This window comes from Ursus arctos, unplaced genomic scaffold, assembly GCF_023065955.2.
Source record: "Ursus arctos isolate Adak ecotype North America unplaced genomic scaffold, UrsArc2.0 scaffold_8, whole genome shotgun sequence".
Lineage (NCBI taxonomy): Eukaryota > Metazoa > Chordata > Mammalia > Carnivora > Ursidae > Ursus > Ursus arctos.
Genome location: NW_026623100.1, coordinates 14,540,013 through 14,554,824, shown reverse-complemented (window position 1 = coordinate 14,554,824; position 14,812 = coordinate 14,540,013). Strand labels below are relative to the sequence as shown.

General features: G+C 35.6%; 1 protein-coding gene across 10 annotated transcripts in view; it reads left to right on the top strand.

Annotated features, from left to right (window-relative positions):
• The window catches only part of SRBD1 (S1 RNA binding domain 1), a 204,617-nt gene that overhangs the window by 91,665 nt on the left and 98,140 nt on the right, over positions 1-14,812 (top strand). For all 10 annotated transcript variants that reach the window (XM_048222530.2, XM_044378251.3, XM_048222527.2 and 7 more), the window contains one exon: positions 13,035-13,126. In XM_048222530.2, the coding sequence (XP_048078487.1) occupies positions 13,035-13,126 (92 nt within the window). The remainder of the gene's footprint in view (positions 1-13,034; positions 13,127-14,812) is intronic.

Genomic DNA, 14,812 nt, shown 5'->3' with positions numbered 1-14,812 from the left:
TAGTAAGTAAAAATGCTGTAGGAAAAAAAACCAATTTCTAACTTGAATCCAGGTGAAGTCCTGGTTCATGTTTATGCTTTGTCCTTTGAGATATGGGAGGAAATCAGGTGTTCTGAGGTTTCAGTCTTTGGCACAGTGATCCCTTTGTATATTCAAATAGAGCATAAAATCCTAATGATAATGGATTTTCTTTTCTATATCATTATATTGTGTACTGCTCCTCTGCATGAGAATCCTAGTTTGTTTAGTTTCTGGTGTATCTAACCAGATGACCGGATAGTAAATTTTCCACCCTAAACAACTGATGTATTTTTGTGCTTCTCCAGCATCTCCTGCTTTGGATATTCCTCATAAATCATTACTGAGAGTCAGATCTGAGAAGAAACAGAGACCATATCATGCCAATTACATTAACCTTTGGGAACGAAATGCTTATTGATTAACCTTCACAAACAACTTCCAGAAGGCTCCAGAACTTTCTTATTATTGGGAAAACCTATGAAAAGATGATTGGGAAGGAGGAACAGGCAGAGAATAGATATCTAAACAGAAAAGTCTGGCCAAACAGTTCCGGAGATCACTTTTTCTTTTTAAGTCTTGGTTTCAGGTGATCTTGGCCTAACATGAGTTCTTTGGTTCTCTCTTGCTACATAGGTAAAATGAAGAGGTACTTGTGATCCTGACTTCCTTATAGGAAGTTAGAGTTAGTAGATCTTAAAGCACTTTCAAAAAGCTATAATGATGCAAATGCAGGAGATTTGTATTATTACTTTCAAATAACTAAAAAAGGGCCTTGTGAAAACAATACCCCTCTGTAGACTAAGCAAAGCATTCTGTGGCCGTTTTCTTTTCTGCACGGAAGGGTCTAGTTTGACCAAAGTATCAGACGGACAGGATATGGACAGGTGCCATTGCACTCAGCTATTTTCCCTTTTGTGAGAGTCTTGAGTTGAATGTTTCTCTGGGCAGCTAATCTTTGGCAGCAAGGCTTTGTTCCCATAGTGGCATCTGGCACTAGATTGATTTAACCACGTCTGAGGTTTGCTCTTTTCAGAATGTGCTCTCTCGGCAGCTTCTGTGTGGCTCTGACATGACCACATGCTGCTGCTGCTTGTCCTGCCTTCTAGCACCACATGTGAGGCTAAGGCCTTCTGACACCTGCCATTTGGAACTTTTACTTGCTGAAAAATGTCAAGATTTGCAGGCAAGATGAAGACAGATATAACTGATCATTCTTCCCTTTCTCAGGAATCACCTGAGGGCATTTGTTCATAGGTGGATAAATTGCTGAAATGGTACAGTTCTCTTAGCTTTGGAGAGCACATGGGATTTGTGTACAACTTCAGATGTGTTTGTTTGTTCTTACTCTGCTTTATATGTGTTTGGTGTGTTACTAATTTGCTATTTGTATAAGCAAAGGTTTTAGTGATTATTTTATGGATTTCACTGGATAAATGGTGAGGGTCAGTGCAGAGTGCTCCTCCATATTCCTCATTTTTATTAAGAACCTCACTAGGAAATTACAGATTTTCAGGGATGAGCTTCTGTTATGATCATATTGCCATATATATACACACACACTAATGATTTTCAAATCTTAGATGGCCAGGAGTAAGACATCCTGTTTGAGGTCCTTGCTGTTTCTGTTTTTTTTTTCTACGTTGAGTCACCCAGAGGAAAGATTGGCGAATAAAAGATAGAAGTTCTAACCTGATGAGTTTGCTCCTTGTAGTAACTGGTATCTAAATGAGGAAAGGAGTTGAACTCTGGTACAAAATGAATTATATTTTGCTTATCCTTACCTTTCAGTGTTATGGATAAATCATAATTGGCTCTGTGCTGTTGGGTAAACTCTTTCTCTGTTTCTCTTATCTTGACCTTTATGTTGGCTCTCAAATCCAGTAACATCACAGAGATGGTGATACCCTAATTGGTATAGTTTGGGAAAGAAGTTCCACTGACTCTAGGTATTTTGAATTGCAAAAAAATATTAAAAAGTTGGGTGAGAAGATGCCTGGAAGTTAAGTTATTGGGAGTATTCAGTGGCTGTGGATCACCTGTGAAACTGTTATCTTCTGGCGTCTCTTCTGACAGCTTCCTTTATTTTTTATTTTTTAAAAGATTTTATTTATTTATTTGACAGAGAGAGAGATAGCCAGCGAGAGGGAACACAGGCAGGGGGAGTGGGAGAGGAAGAAGCAGGCTCCCAGTGGAGGAGCCTGATGCGGGGCTCGATCCCAGAACTCCGGGATCACGCCCTGAGTCGAAGGCAGACGCTTAACGACTGAGCCACCAGGCACCCCTGACAGCTTCCTTTAAAGTGGCTTGAGTGGCTCAGTGGAAAAGGGAGGGTGAATATTGGCTAATAGGCTTGTTCCTTGTAGTGTAATATATGAAAGTTAGTAGAAATGCAAAATCCATCTCCAGCAATTGGAAGGCAGTAAGGACTAATGGCTTTTATGTTATCAGCAGTATCCATGTATTGGAACATGACTATTTGAAAACATTTAGTGGAAGCCTAGTAGTTCTACAGTGAACAAAGCTTCTTGTTTCACCTCCTATGTTAACTTGAATTACATAAAGATGGATTCCTGTTGCAAACCTAGATGGATTTTCTTCATCTTTTAACTGGATCCTTCCTATTTTTAGGGTTTTTCCATAAAAATCACAGAATATGTGGCTCAGGTCATGGTTATAGAAATAATGTTCAGTAAGCTTCTTAGTCTTATGATTTACTTTTTGGATGTGGATAATCATCAAGGAATAAACATAGAGTATTTTGGATTTCACCTTAGAAACTTCTAATCTTATTTCTTCTACCTGAATTAAACCTTTCCGATATTTTCTTGAAGTATGTTTCATACATTTGCAAGTTATGGTCGGTCCTAGACAAGATTAGAACTTTGGTTGCCATTTTTGGCTACTCTAATTTAAAGTTAATTTAAATTTCAGTAGCTTTTCAACAAAGAAAAGGCTATAGTGATATATGAATTATCTTTAAATCTTCAGTGAAGAAGTCTAATAAAATTAGACAAAAATATCAAGATAAATCAAACGTTATCTTTCAGGGAATGATCTTTTCTCTATACCCTCTACCATGGTACACCATTTATCTTTGTTCCCATTATTTTGTAGAGTAGACATATTTCTTACAGCTTTAAGCATGGCATTAAAAGCCTAGGACTGATCAGTGATTCTGAAAACACTGGCTCAGAAGTTCATATTCTTTAGTGCTAGCATTCCATCCACTATTCCCAGTTGATAGCTGAGGCCTATTTGCAGCTGAATTTATTCATTCCATAATATATTATAGCCAGTTAGTTGCACATTTTCTTTTCCTCCTGAAAATGGTGAATATATTTAGGATGATAGTTGTAATAGGCTTTGCTAAAAGGAAACAAAACAGAAAAGCGGATGTGAGTGACATTTACATTTGCTTATACAGATAGGAAACCACTAAACTTTCACATTTTTCAAGGATTTGGTATTTCTTTTGAATTTTTGAATCTTTAGAACAGTGGTTCTCATAGTTTCAGACTTCATCAAAATTAAAACCCGTTGTGTTTCAAAAGACCATTAAAAAAATGACTAGGCAAGCCAAAATTTGGGAGAAAATGTATGCAAATCATATGTCTGATAAAGACTTACATTTATAATACATAAAGAACACATACGACTTGATAACAAGCAGACAAGCTAATTAAAAATGGGCAACAGATATGAATAGGTATTTCACTAAAGAAGATTAGGAAAGGCCAACATATACATTAAATAAATGCTCAGCATCATTAATTAAAGAAATGTAAAATAAACTACAAGTAAAAAGATACCACTTAATAACTACTAGAATAGCTATAATCAAAAAGACAGATGATAACAAGTATCATGGAAATGAATAAACCGGAGCACTCATTGATTGCACCTAGGTAGTTTCTTTTAAAATTAAGTGTAAATTTATACTTTATGCTACTCCTAGGAATCTAAGAGAAATGAAATGTGTGTCCAACACAAAGACTTATACATGGATATTTGTAGCAACATTATTCTTAATAACAGAAAACTGGAATGAACCCCGGGCCATCGACTGATGAATAGATAAAGTGTGGTACATGTAGAACAGTGGAATACTGTTCAGCAATAAAAAGGAAACACTGATGCTACAACATGGAAGAATCTCAAAAACATCCTAAGAGAAGAAGCCATATATAGAAGACCATTTATTTTCTGATTACATTTATAGGAAATGTCCAGATGAGGTGAATATATAGAGACAGAAAGTAAAGAGCGGATACCTAGAGCTGGAGGTAGGAACGAGAACTGTAAATGGGCACACACTATCTTGGGGATGGAAATGTTCTGAGATTGGATTTTGGTGATGGTTGTATAACATTTACTAAAAGTCATTGAATTATACACTTAAGATGGGTGAATTTCATGAAACGTAAATCATACCTCAATAAAACCATAAAACAAAAAGTGTGATTCGTCCCAGGCCTAGCAGCATCAGCATCACCAGGGGATTTGTTAGTAATGCAAATTCTTGGCCCCAGTGAAGCAGAAACTCTGGGGGTGGGCCTAGCTAGCTGGGGTTTAACAGCCTGCAGCAGATTGCAATGGAGGATCAAGTTTGAGAACCATTGTTCTAGAAACAAGGAGGGTCACATGGAGATGAGGGTAGTTTGGGGTATAGTTTGTGTACATTCAGTCTACTCTGTTCTTGTAACTGCAGGAAAGGTTCGAATTAAGGACTGTTGTAGTAGAGCTAAGGAAAATTACAGGGCAATGGGAATAAAAATAAACTGGGCTTTCATGTTCTTGCTGTGTCCCCACGAGAAGCTTTATGATTGTGATGTTTGTGTATCACATATGTTAGTAAATTCCTGTGTTCTTTTAGGCTTGCTGTTACTTAAACATAGCATAAACAGGTTCATTTGCCATAACGACAGTGGAAGTTTAGATCCTTGAAAGGAATTATTTCTCCTAAATATTTACACAGTGTAATATAGCAGAGCCAGAAATGTGTAGTGATCCCAAAAAAGTGAAGATGTGACTATAGATAAAGAAGCAAACGGAACAGTTAGCTAAACTGAAATTCATTCTCTCCCTCCATCTGTTCAGCGTACCTTTAAAAATTACGATTAGAAAATTGGTTGATCTACGGTAGTGGTCTTATGCCTGGCATGTGTGTTCAGGTTTGCTTTTTCTCCCACTCTCCCCCAGCGTTATCTGGGTAGCCAAAGGAAATTTTGAAGGTCAAGGCTACTCCAGGCTGGCTGCTACCTGGTGCATGTGTAAGATGAAGTTTGTAGATAGGGTCTCCCTTAACAGGGCCAAGGGAACTGGGATGGGTGATGACTTCTGCCAAGGTATAAATTCACCTCAGGAAAGAAGGGGTTTGGAGGGTTAAAAATAAAACGAGTATGAGAAGGGAGAAAAGAAAGAACGGGTAACAAGGTATGAAAGCCGATCGATGTTCATCATTTATTAGCAGAGTTCACTGAGATTGTCAATGGTAATATTTAGAAGAGTATTAGGGAATGTGGCATACACCATTGCTGTTTCCAGAACTTCATTCTACTATGGGTAAAAAGAACTGGGCTACTACTCGCTGGTAAATTAGGTCTCAGCCTCTGTCTCTCTTTTTAATTATTGTTTTTATTTTACTTTTCATTGTCTCATTTCCTTTGCTTCTGTCCCTTTTTGTTATTGTCCTCAAAACTTTTAATAATTAGTATGACATTATTGAACACTTACTATTAGCAAAATATTAGAATATTATATCCTCTAAGTTGGTAATTCCGATTCTGACTTCTGTTATTGGATGGATAATAAAGGAATAAAATATTTTGAGATACGTTTCATTCTAAAAAAGTCTATGCCGTAACAATCTGTACTCTTCATATTTACTAGTGGATAAACTTGCATAGATGTATATAAGCTAGAAAAGGTGAAAAGATGAGTTAATGAGGCAAACTTTTCCCTTTGTAAGAAAATTCAACACAATTCTCTATGCAGCTCTCAAATTTACATTTGAATAGAATTGCATTTGAAAAATAAACAAATACAGATAATTGGTTATTCTATGGATAAGTTCAAAGTGGCTAAAAAATGGGCAGTTTGAAGTTAAACGTAAGAATCAGGAGAAGCATACTTTCGGGGATAGGGTGGGTTGGCAGGTAGGTTGACATCATGGTCTTTAGATCGATACATTTCAAAATGTTGATGGAAGGACATTTTCACTGTAAAATCAGGTCAGTCTTTATTCCCTGCCCTCTTAGTTTTTGTGTCTCGTCAGTAATGAACATGGAGTGTTTACAGTACTGCCACAGACAACACTTTCTTCTGTCGTTAGTCTCTCTCTGCCTGATTTTCTTGTCTTGGAGGCAGGGGGCGCTGTCCTTTTGCTTAGTCTGACTCCACGCAGGCTCCAGGCCTTGTGGTTGCTCCTGTGGCAGCTTTTTCTTGCGCTCTCTTAGCGGTATCATGCAGTACTTGTAACAACTTCTCGTTCGTCTCAAATGTAGATGGGGGGGAATAAATAAAGGAGGGATTTTTAAAAAAGAAAGAAGAAGGTAAAGGAAAGAGAAAGAGTAAAAGGGATGCTTAGTGCAGAGAGTAGCAGAGATATCATTTCTGCTGGTGCCATTCGTGGTCAAACAAGCTCTCCATCCTCTTTGGCTTTCAGTTTGTTGATTTGCTGTCCCCCATAATGGCATTTGAAGATACCAGTAATTTTTGTCATCTCTGTCATTGATTGGCCCACTGCTAGCAGCAACAGTGATTTCGATGTCATGTTTTGCCACACTGTGGCCCAGTGTAGAGGCTCGGCATCACTGTGCTCATAAACCTGTGATGCTAAAGAGCAGAAGCAGATTCTCATGCTAAATACTGTTGGTTTATTTATAGCGCAGAAAGATAGGTAGCTGGTGCTCTGAGGAACCTTAAACTCCAAATTAAAGTTCTGCTGGATAGTCGCTAATTTGGGTCTTCCTTTTTTGGGTTTCCTTTGTGGCTGCAAAGTGTTGTTTTCATCTGATGTGGTATGGGGCACTGAAGGAAAGGTAGCCGAGGGAATTCTGTACTGTTGAAATCTTGCTCTGTGGGTAAGATATGGTAGAACGTCCATCTGGGACACCTTTGGTAGACATTGTAAGTTCTCCCAGGCTTATTACGGGTCCTCCGTGTGATTACTGTACCATTGCTAAGGCTTATTCTCTTTGAAAAATGCTCATCTTTTGAAAGAAGGTTTAGAATTATTGTTTCTTTTTTTCTTTCTTTCTTTAACTGGCAATTGAATTCTTTCTAAGTGGTCTTCCACCAGATGGTGCTAGTGTTACATATCTAAATGGCTTGGTGCCATTGAAATCTTGAGCTTGTATGTCTTCTCTATCTTTTTTCTCCTTCACCATATTTTGTTTTTAGTGTTTTTTCCACACACACTACTTTCCTGGCACACTACTGTGTCGCCTCACATCTTGTACGTTGTGGGTAGTGAATTGATTGTGCCTTGGCGATCATGAAGGATAACTTGGGTGGTGAGTTCGGAGGCCAAGGACTGAGTAAAACTTAAGGATATAGAATATGTAATTTCTTGTAAAATTTTTCATCATGCATTTGTTTCTTATCTAGTCTATGTGTACAAATTGAGACCTTATTCTTGACTTTTCTGCTTGGCCACCTTTCTTTTATATTATAGCAATATCATAAAATGTTATTGTTTGAGATCTAGAAGCCATGTGTGGAAGTTATTCCTAACAAATGATATGTTTACCCAGATTAAGTTCAAAATAACTTTAATAACTCTACAAGAAAGTTTGGTGGACTAAAAGAAAATGTTGGGCATTATGTGATATCAGATTTCCTGGCCAATTAACAATTGTTATTTTAAATCTAAATTTTAAACTTTATCTGTTTATAAATATTACATGGCTATTGCAGAAAAATTTAAAGAAACGAGAATGCAGTTAAAGGAATGACTCATATTTAAATACTATTAACATTATGTTACATACACTTTCTCTTTTCTTCTTTTTATATAGATCTATATTTTAAAATATCAGAGTTGGTCTCATATCATAGTCATATAACCAGTTTTTTTCACTTAATATTTTGTAACTAATTTTTAGTGACAGTACAGTTTTTCATTTAATGAACCCTCTAATAATAGGTGTTTTGATTTTCAGTTTCTTTCAGTAAAAGCTTGAATAGCACTTTTTCATTTTTTTGTGTATTTTAAAATTTCTTTTGTATGAATTCTTAAAAATGTAATAGCTGATTCAGAAAGAATGCGTATTTTTCTAACTTGATCTGTATTTTCAAGCTACCATCCGAACGAGTTCTGCAGTTTAAACATCTTTAACAGCATTTAATTTTGCTTGTTTCCTTGCTTCCGTATCATTAGGTTACCCTGGTTTTTAAAGTGGCTTGATATTGCTCATTTGAGACTCCCTGAAATGACAATTCATCGCTAAATACAGGAACTTAAATTGCTTTGATATTTTCTTAGAAGTAAGCTTTATCCTTTAAACATTAAATCCTAGACCCCCTTTTATTCACGGTGGTTTGGTTTTGGCTTTGTCTCCTGTCCCTAAAGTACAACAGCCGTCTTTTCATACTTCAGAATGGGTTATCTGGTGTGCAGAGCACAGAATCAAAGTCTCTGTTGGCTATCTGTTTTAGCGCTTTCTATTACTTCTTGGGAAACTTAGCTCAAGCCATTTACTCTCTCCGTATGAGTATTTCTCAGTCTGAAAATTTGAAAGAACGGTTTTTAGATAAATTGTTTTTAAAAACTTTAGTGAAATAAGCTGTACATTTAATGTAGTAGCTATTTAGTGCATATTTTTTGCTGGGCAGAAGGAAGAAAAGAAAGCTGTTAGGTAACAGTAAGATTTGAAGAATTCTAATGTACTTTTGAAAAGAATTAAAACACATTAGTTTTTATTGATTCAAGCAGTATATCCTGGCTGACTTTGATATCTTAATAAATAACTGCATTTTCATTTAAATAGATTACCTTTGAATTAAATTTCTCCTGTTAACATAAGAAAGCATGTGATTTATTTTAAAATAAGAGAAAACAACAAAGCTATTTTCATATTTGGGAAATGGGGAGAAGAGAGGAGACATCATGTAACCTTGTAAATGAATGTGAAAACTATTAGCCTAATAACTTAAAAAACAAAAGGCTAATTTTCCTGTCTCATGAAAAGAATCCCCACCCCTCCCCATCTCAATGTGGTAAAAGAAATTTCCATTCTCTTTATTGTCAGAACAAATAGTCACTGTAAGAAAACTACTTGCAAACCGGGTTTTAAAAGATTCATCAACATACAATCTGTTTTGGTAGGAGACACTTATAAATTATGTAATTTAAACATATCTTTTCAAAAAATAAAACAAATTATATTGATAAATGATCAGATTTATATAATGTCATTGAATTTTACTTGAGATATAACAATTAAGCATTTTTAACTTTGAGTTTTTATTAAAATTTTTAAAAATAAAATTAAATGTGCATCCATATTATGGGCATTTCACTTGCTTTTTAGTTTTGAGTGTGTGGCTTGTATTTTTTTTTTAAGTAAAAAAGAACCTAAAATCGTGCTGAATTTGATAGTTTTTAAAAAATACCTGTGTAATTATAGAGCATTAGCACATTGACATATATATCTGGTAAAATGTAAGTCCAATGGTAGCTTCTGAAATGTACTTACATATTGTTAACACTTGAGATACTATATGTATATATTTAAGTATTTGTATGCACTAGCAATTTGAAGGGGCTTCAGAGCACTGTAATAATATTGAACCTGCAGTTCATTTACAACTGTGTCAGTTAAATTCCCCCCAAATAATAAATTCTGCTCAGAGTCTTGTCTGCTTTATGGCAAAATAAATAAAGTAATCAAATTGCTAAGATTATGAGCCCAGTTTCTTTACACCTGAGAGAAATTTGTTCTGTGGAATATTTATTAAATCATGAGCTGTCTGAATTTTATGTAAAGTTCATTTTTGCTTTTCTCAAAATATGTTAGAGATCATTGGAATACTTTTCCATAGTTTATTGGGAAACTTACAATAAACAGAAAGTGGCTTATAAAATCTAGCATACTTTTTAAGTGTCTATCCTTGACATCCAAATGGGAATGAACAAAATGGGAGTGGGATCATTATAAACACTTTTATTCTTTGCAACTTCTCCTTCAAAAAATCATCACCACTCCCAGCTTGATTTGTTTCATTTAATTCTTGCCACATAAACTTCTTAAGTACTTATATGTTGTGTGTTGAAGAAATCAGTGTTGAGGTGTTTTGTTTTGTTGTTGTTGATGTTCATTTAGATCATTGGAGCATTCTGTCCTATGCTTAGTAGTGACCTGTTTATTGGACTCGTGCTATCTAATAACTAAAGCATATGAAATTTACTACATTTTGTATTGATTCAATATTAACGTTAATCTAAAATTGTTCAGTGCAGTATGTCACATCTGTTTTGTATTCCTCTGTTTAAAAGAAGTGGCAGTGTGGTATTTGGAGGAATATTTATTATCTGAGTGTTTTTCTTTGCAACAGTTTCCCTAGTCTATTGAGAATTATAACTTCCAAGAGACAGTGAATCACCCAGCAAATTCTCAGGTACCAAACTGCTAAAAGCCACAGTTAATTGGAATTTTTATTTACCACTTCATTTCCCTTTACTTAACAGTGGCAATTTTGGAGCCTTCTTGAAATGATAGAAAATAAATTTTGGTGAAATTTTTTAAAATATTCTTTTCCCTTAATAATAGGTCCAGCCTGCACCTCATGGATACTCTAGTTTTTTTTTTTTAGAAAAAAACTTTGTTAGACTGAGTGTTGATTTGTGTTTGAAACCAAATTTTCCATGACCGGTGACTGAATAGTCTTATCCTGTGATGGTGCTTCCTAACTTTTTGAGGGGTTATGGGTTTCTTTAAGGAGTCACTGAAAACTATAATCCCTTTTCCTAGGAAAAAAAAATGCATAAACACAGTATTTTATATGCAGTTCTAGTGAAACCTGTTTCTCTCTGCCCAGAAGACCAAGGGCCCCTGGTTAGAAAGTGCCACTATAATGGAACTGAAAAATCCCTTCTAGAGTGTTGGTTTTAACATCCTGTTATGCCAAACTAAGAGTTTTCTTCACTTCAAGCTTTATTTGACATTACATTTTCTCCTTGATCATTATATAGTAGAAGATAAGCAGAATCTAAATCTTATTTTGGAGAAAAAGCACAATTAACTTTTAATTTTAAAGTCCATCTCTGAAATTGTAGAATATATTTGACCTTCCACATGCTTTAGATTCTACCTTAGACACATAAGAAAGGAAAAAAAAATGGTTCTTCCTTAAAAAGATGTTATTACACTTATTGTTTAGCACCAAAATATGGGTTTTCATTTTAATGAGAGGTTGTAAAGCTATTCAGAAGTTACTTGTGCATGCTGGTTAAGAGTTCAGACTTAGGTTTAAAGCAGATTAGGGTTCAAATCCAGCTCAGTGGCTTACCAGCCAAATGACCTTGGGCATATTACTTATCTGTTTAAAAAAAAATCACCATAAAAGGATTAAATGAGATAATGTCTGTAAAGTGGTTGGTTTTGTACTTTGTGTGTAATATGCACTCAGTTTTACCTCTTTCTTATGATGATGATATTGATGAGAGTAAATAATTACAGTGTTCATTTTTCTTATTATGAAATTTAGGACAGTAAACTTGGTTGCAAAAAAATATAAGTCTTCATATTCCCCAAAATAATCTTCTCAAGTCTTCGTGGCTTATAATTGTTGCCAAAGTTCAGTCAAGAGTTCTTCAAAGACGGTAACAAACTAACTTTTTCACACTTTTCTTATCAGTGTTCAGTTGTTACAATGGGGCAATATGTTAAAAGTTACCTCACAATTGAAGTAAATATTGAGGAACAGAGAAAGGAAGAAGTTTCTAAGAGTGGATTAAAAAGCACAGACATGTTTTTGCTTTTGAGTCTTGACACCTAGATGGTCTTGTGGTAGAGCCACAGGAATCATCGATACTTTGGGTAGATGATGTTTCTTTGCATATTATGTCATAAAGAATACCTCTAACTTAGGGACGCCTGGATGGCTCAGTTGGTTAAGTGTCTGACTTCGGCTGAGGTCATGATCCCAGGGTCCTGGGATAGAGCCTTGTATCCTGATCCCCACTCATTGGGGAAACTGCTTTTCTCTCTCCCTCTGCCCCTCCCCCCACTTATGCGCTCGTACGCACATGCTGTCTCTCTCTCTAAGAAAAAATAAAATCTGAAAAAAAGAATACCTCTAATTTGAAAATGTTGAGTAACCCATAGTTATATCAGCCACCATATACTTGTCCACTGTAAAAGAGTGTTTCCATCGTGGTTTATAAAGTATTTGGAGCCAAAGAAGAAGAGGATAATGTGTGTGATGCTTTGATTAAGTAAATGATTTAACACCTGCCTGAAGTGAAAGGCTTCAAGTTTACTAAAAGGATGATTTCAGACCCTCCTGATCCCTTTCCTGTTCACATTGTGGTTGTTCATTATAACTGAGTAATAATCACGGCAGTATTTATGGCAGTGGCTTTTGTATATATCCACGTGTGCACATATCCACACACATGTATGTGCACTCCTGATGCTTTAGAATAATTACTACAGTTGGGAGTCATAAGTGTTAGTCAGTAATAGATTATGAACACAAGAGGATCTCAGTATGTTCTGGAAATTCAAAGTCGGGATTAGGGGAAAGGATCCATTGCATTACTACTGACAGAAAAACAACTGAATGAATTCATTATGGATTTAAAGCTGTGTATTTCCTCTGTGAAGAACGCAAACGTTACTTGATCACTTTATGTTAATGAAAAATTAAGTGCTATAGATGCCATTGAAATATAAAGAGAGCACTTTGCCGTGCAGTTTTTTTTCTTACGATGCCCCTTCTTATTCATTAATTTTCTTTGACCAGGCAGAAAGTTTGGAAAATGATATTCCCCTTTTCTTTCTTCTCAGTATTGTCAGCGAAGCAGGGGCGTCAATCTACAGCGTCAGCCCTGAAGCTAACAAAGAGATGCCAGGGCTGGACCCTAATTTGAGAAGTGCAGGTAAGAAACTACGGGTCAGCACAAAAGCATGTGGTTTTGATATTTTGGAGGACTTCTATTTTTAGCAAGCAAGAAAATTGAGAAGATACATGTATGAAAATTAGCATGTCAGAAAGAAAATGGTTGATTAGAATAATAGTTGGAATTATGGAAAAGAAAAGGAAGAATACTGTTTTTAAAGAGTATAATAAAAAATGAGCCTAAAACATCTTTAGTAAAATTAGATGCTTGAGAGTTAATAATAAAATCAATAAAATATTCTAGATCTCTTATTATTACTACAAAGTATTATTTATTACAGGTTTTTATTGACAAAAAATAATATATTAACATAAATATATAAACATGTTTCTTGCTAAATATTTGTCAGATGACCAGTTTCTCTTGTCTTGCTAATAGAGGCAGTCATTAATGTTTAAAGCAGCCTGCTTTGATTTTAGTTGTATTAAGTTGCTTTGGTTTCTGTTTTGTGGAATAGTTAAAATCTTGTGTGTGAAGAAATTGAGATACTCTGATACATCTAGTGAAAGTAATTTGTAGTATAAGCAAATTATTAAATCTGGTCAGAGGATTTCTCTGTGTAATAACAGGATATTTAGACTACTTTGTTAGAAAGGGACTTTTTATTTAAAATTTTCCTTAAGGGCACCTGGGTGTCTCAGTCGGTTAAACGTCTGCCTTTGGCTCAGGTCATGATCCCAGAGTCTAGGGATTGAGCCCCACATTGGGCTCCCTGCTCAGCTGGGAGTCTGCTTCTCCCTCTGCCCCTCACCCTGCTCTTATGTGCTTGCGTCCTCTCTCGCTCTCTCAAATATATACAATCTTAAAAAAATAAAATTTTTCTTTTAATATTCTCATCAAGTTTCATTGGCTGTTCTTGAAATCTATACTTGGAGATACATATTTGAAAATTTTTGCATGAGTCTGAGGCTAAAAACCTATTTCTTATGTCCAAAAGAGCTTGTAGTTTCCCTTCAATTGTTTGTTTCATGATATCATCCTCTGTCTAAAATGATCATCTTCTCAAACTCCGATCCCAGCTCAAAATCTTGGTGCTTCTGTGAAGCTTTTCCCTGTCACAGGAGTTCAGTGTGGTCTCTGCCTCCTTGCCATGCGCTCTTTTGGTACTTACCTTGTAATAACGATAGCAATAATAGTAGGAGGAAGAGATATAGTAATCATAGCAGGAGCTGCTAATACTAATTTTTTTAAGCACTTAATATACATGAAACATTGCGATAAATACATTACCAGGATTATTTTGTTTTATTCTCAAAACCAAGGCTTAAAGAGTCCACAAAATCAATAACTGCGTATATAATACTTGTGTATTTGTGTAATAAAAGGGTACTTATCTTTATTAAAAAATAAAATTCAGGGGCACCTGGGTGGCTCAGTCAGTTAAGCATCTGACTCTTGATTTTGGCTCAGGTTTTGATCTCAGGGTTCTGAGATTGAGCCCCACGTTGGGGTCCACACTGAGCATGAAGCCTGCTTTGCTTAAGATTCTCTCTTTTCCTCTCCCTTTGCCTCTCCCCCGTGCGCACTCACTCTCTCTCAAAAAATAAAGTTTAGAACCTTTTAAGTTGGCACTGAAAGTTAATCTTCCAAAAAAACATTTGAAAGAAATATTGTATAGGGAGTGGCAGTCTCTCAGACCTCCCACTGCTAAGGGGGCTACTGTTC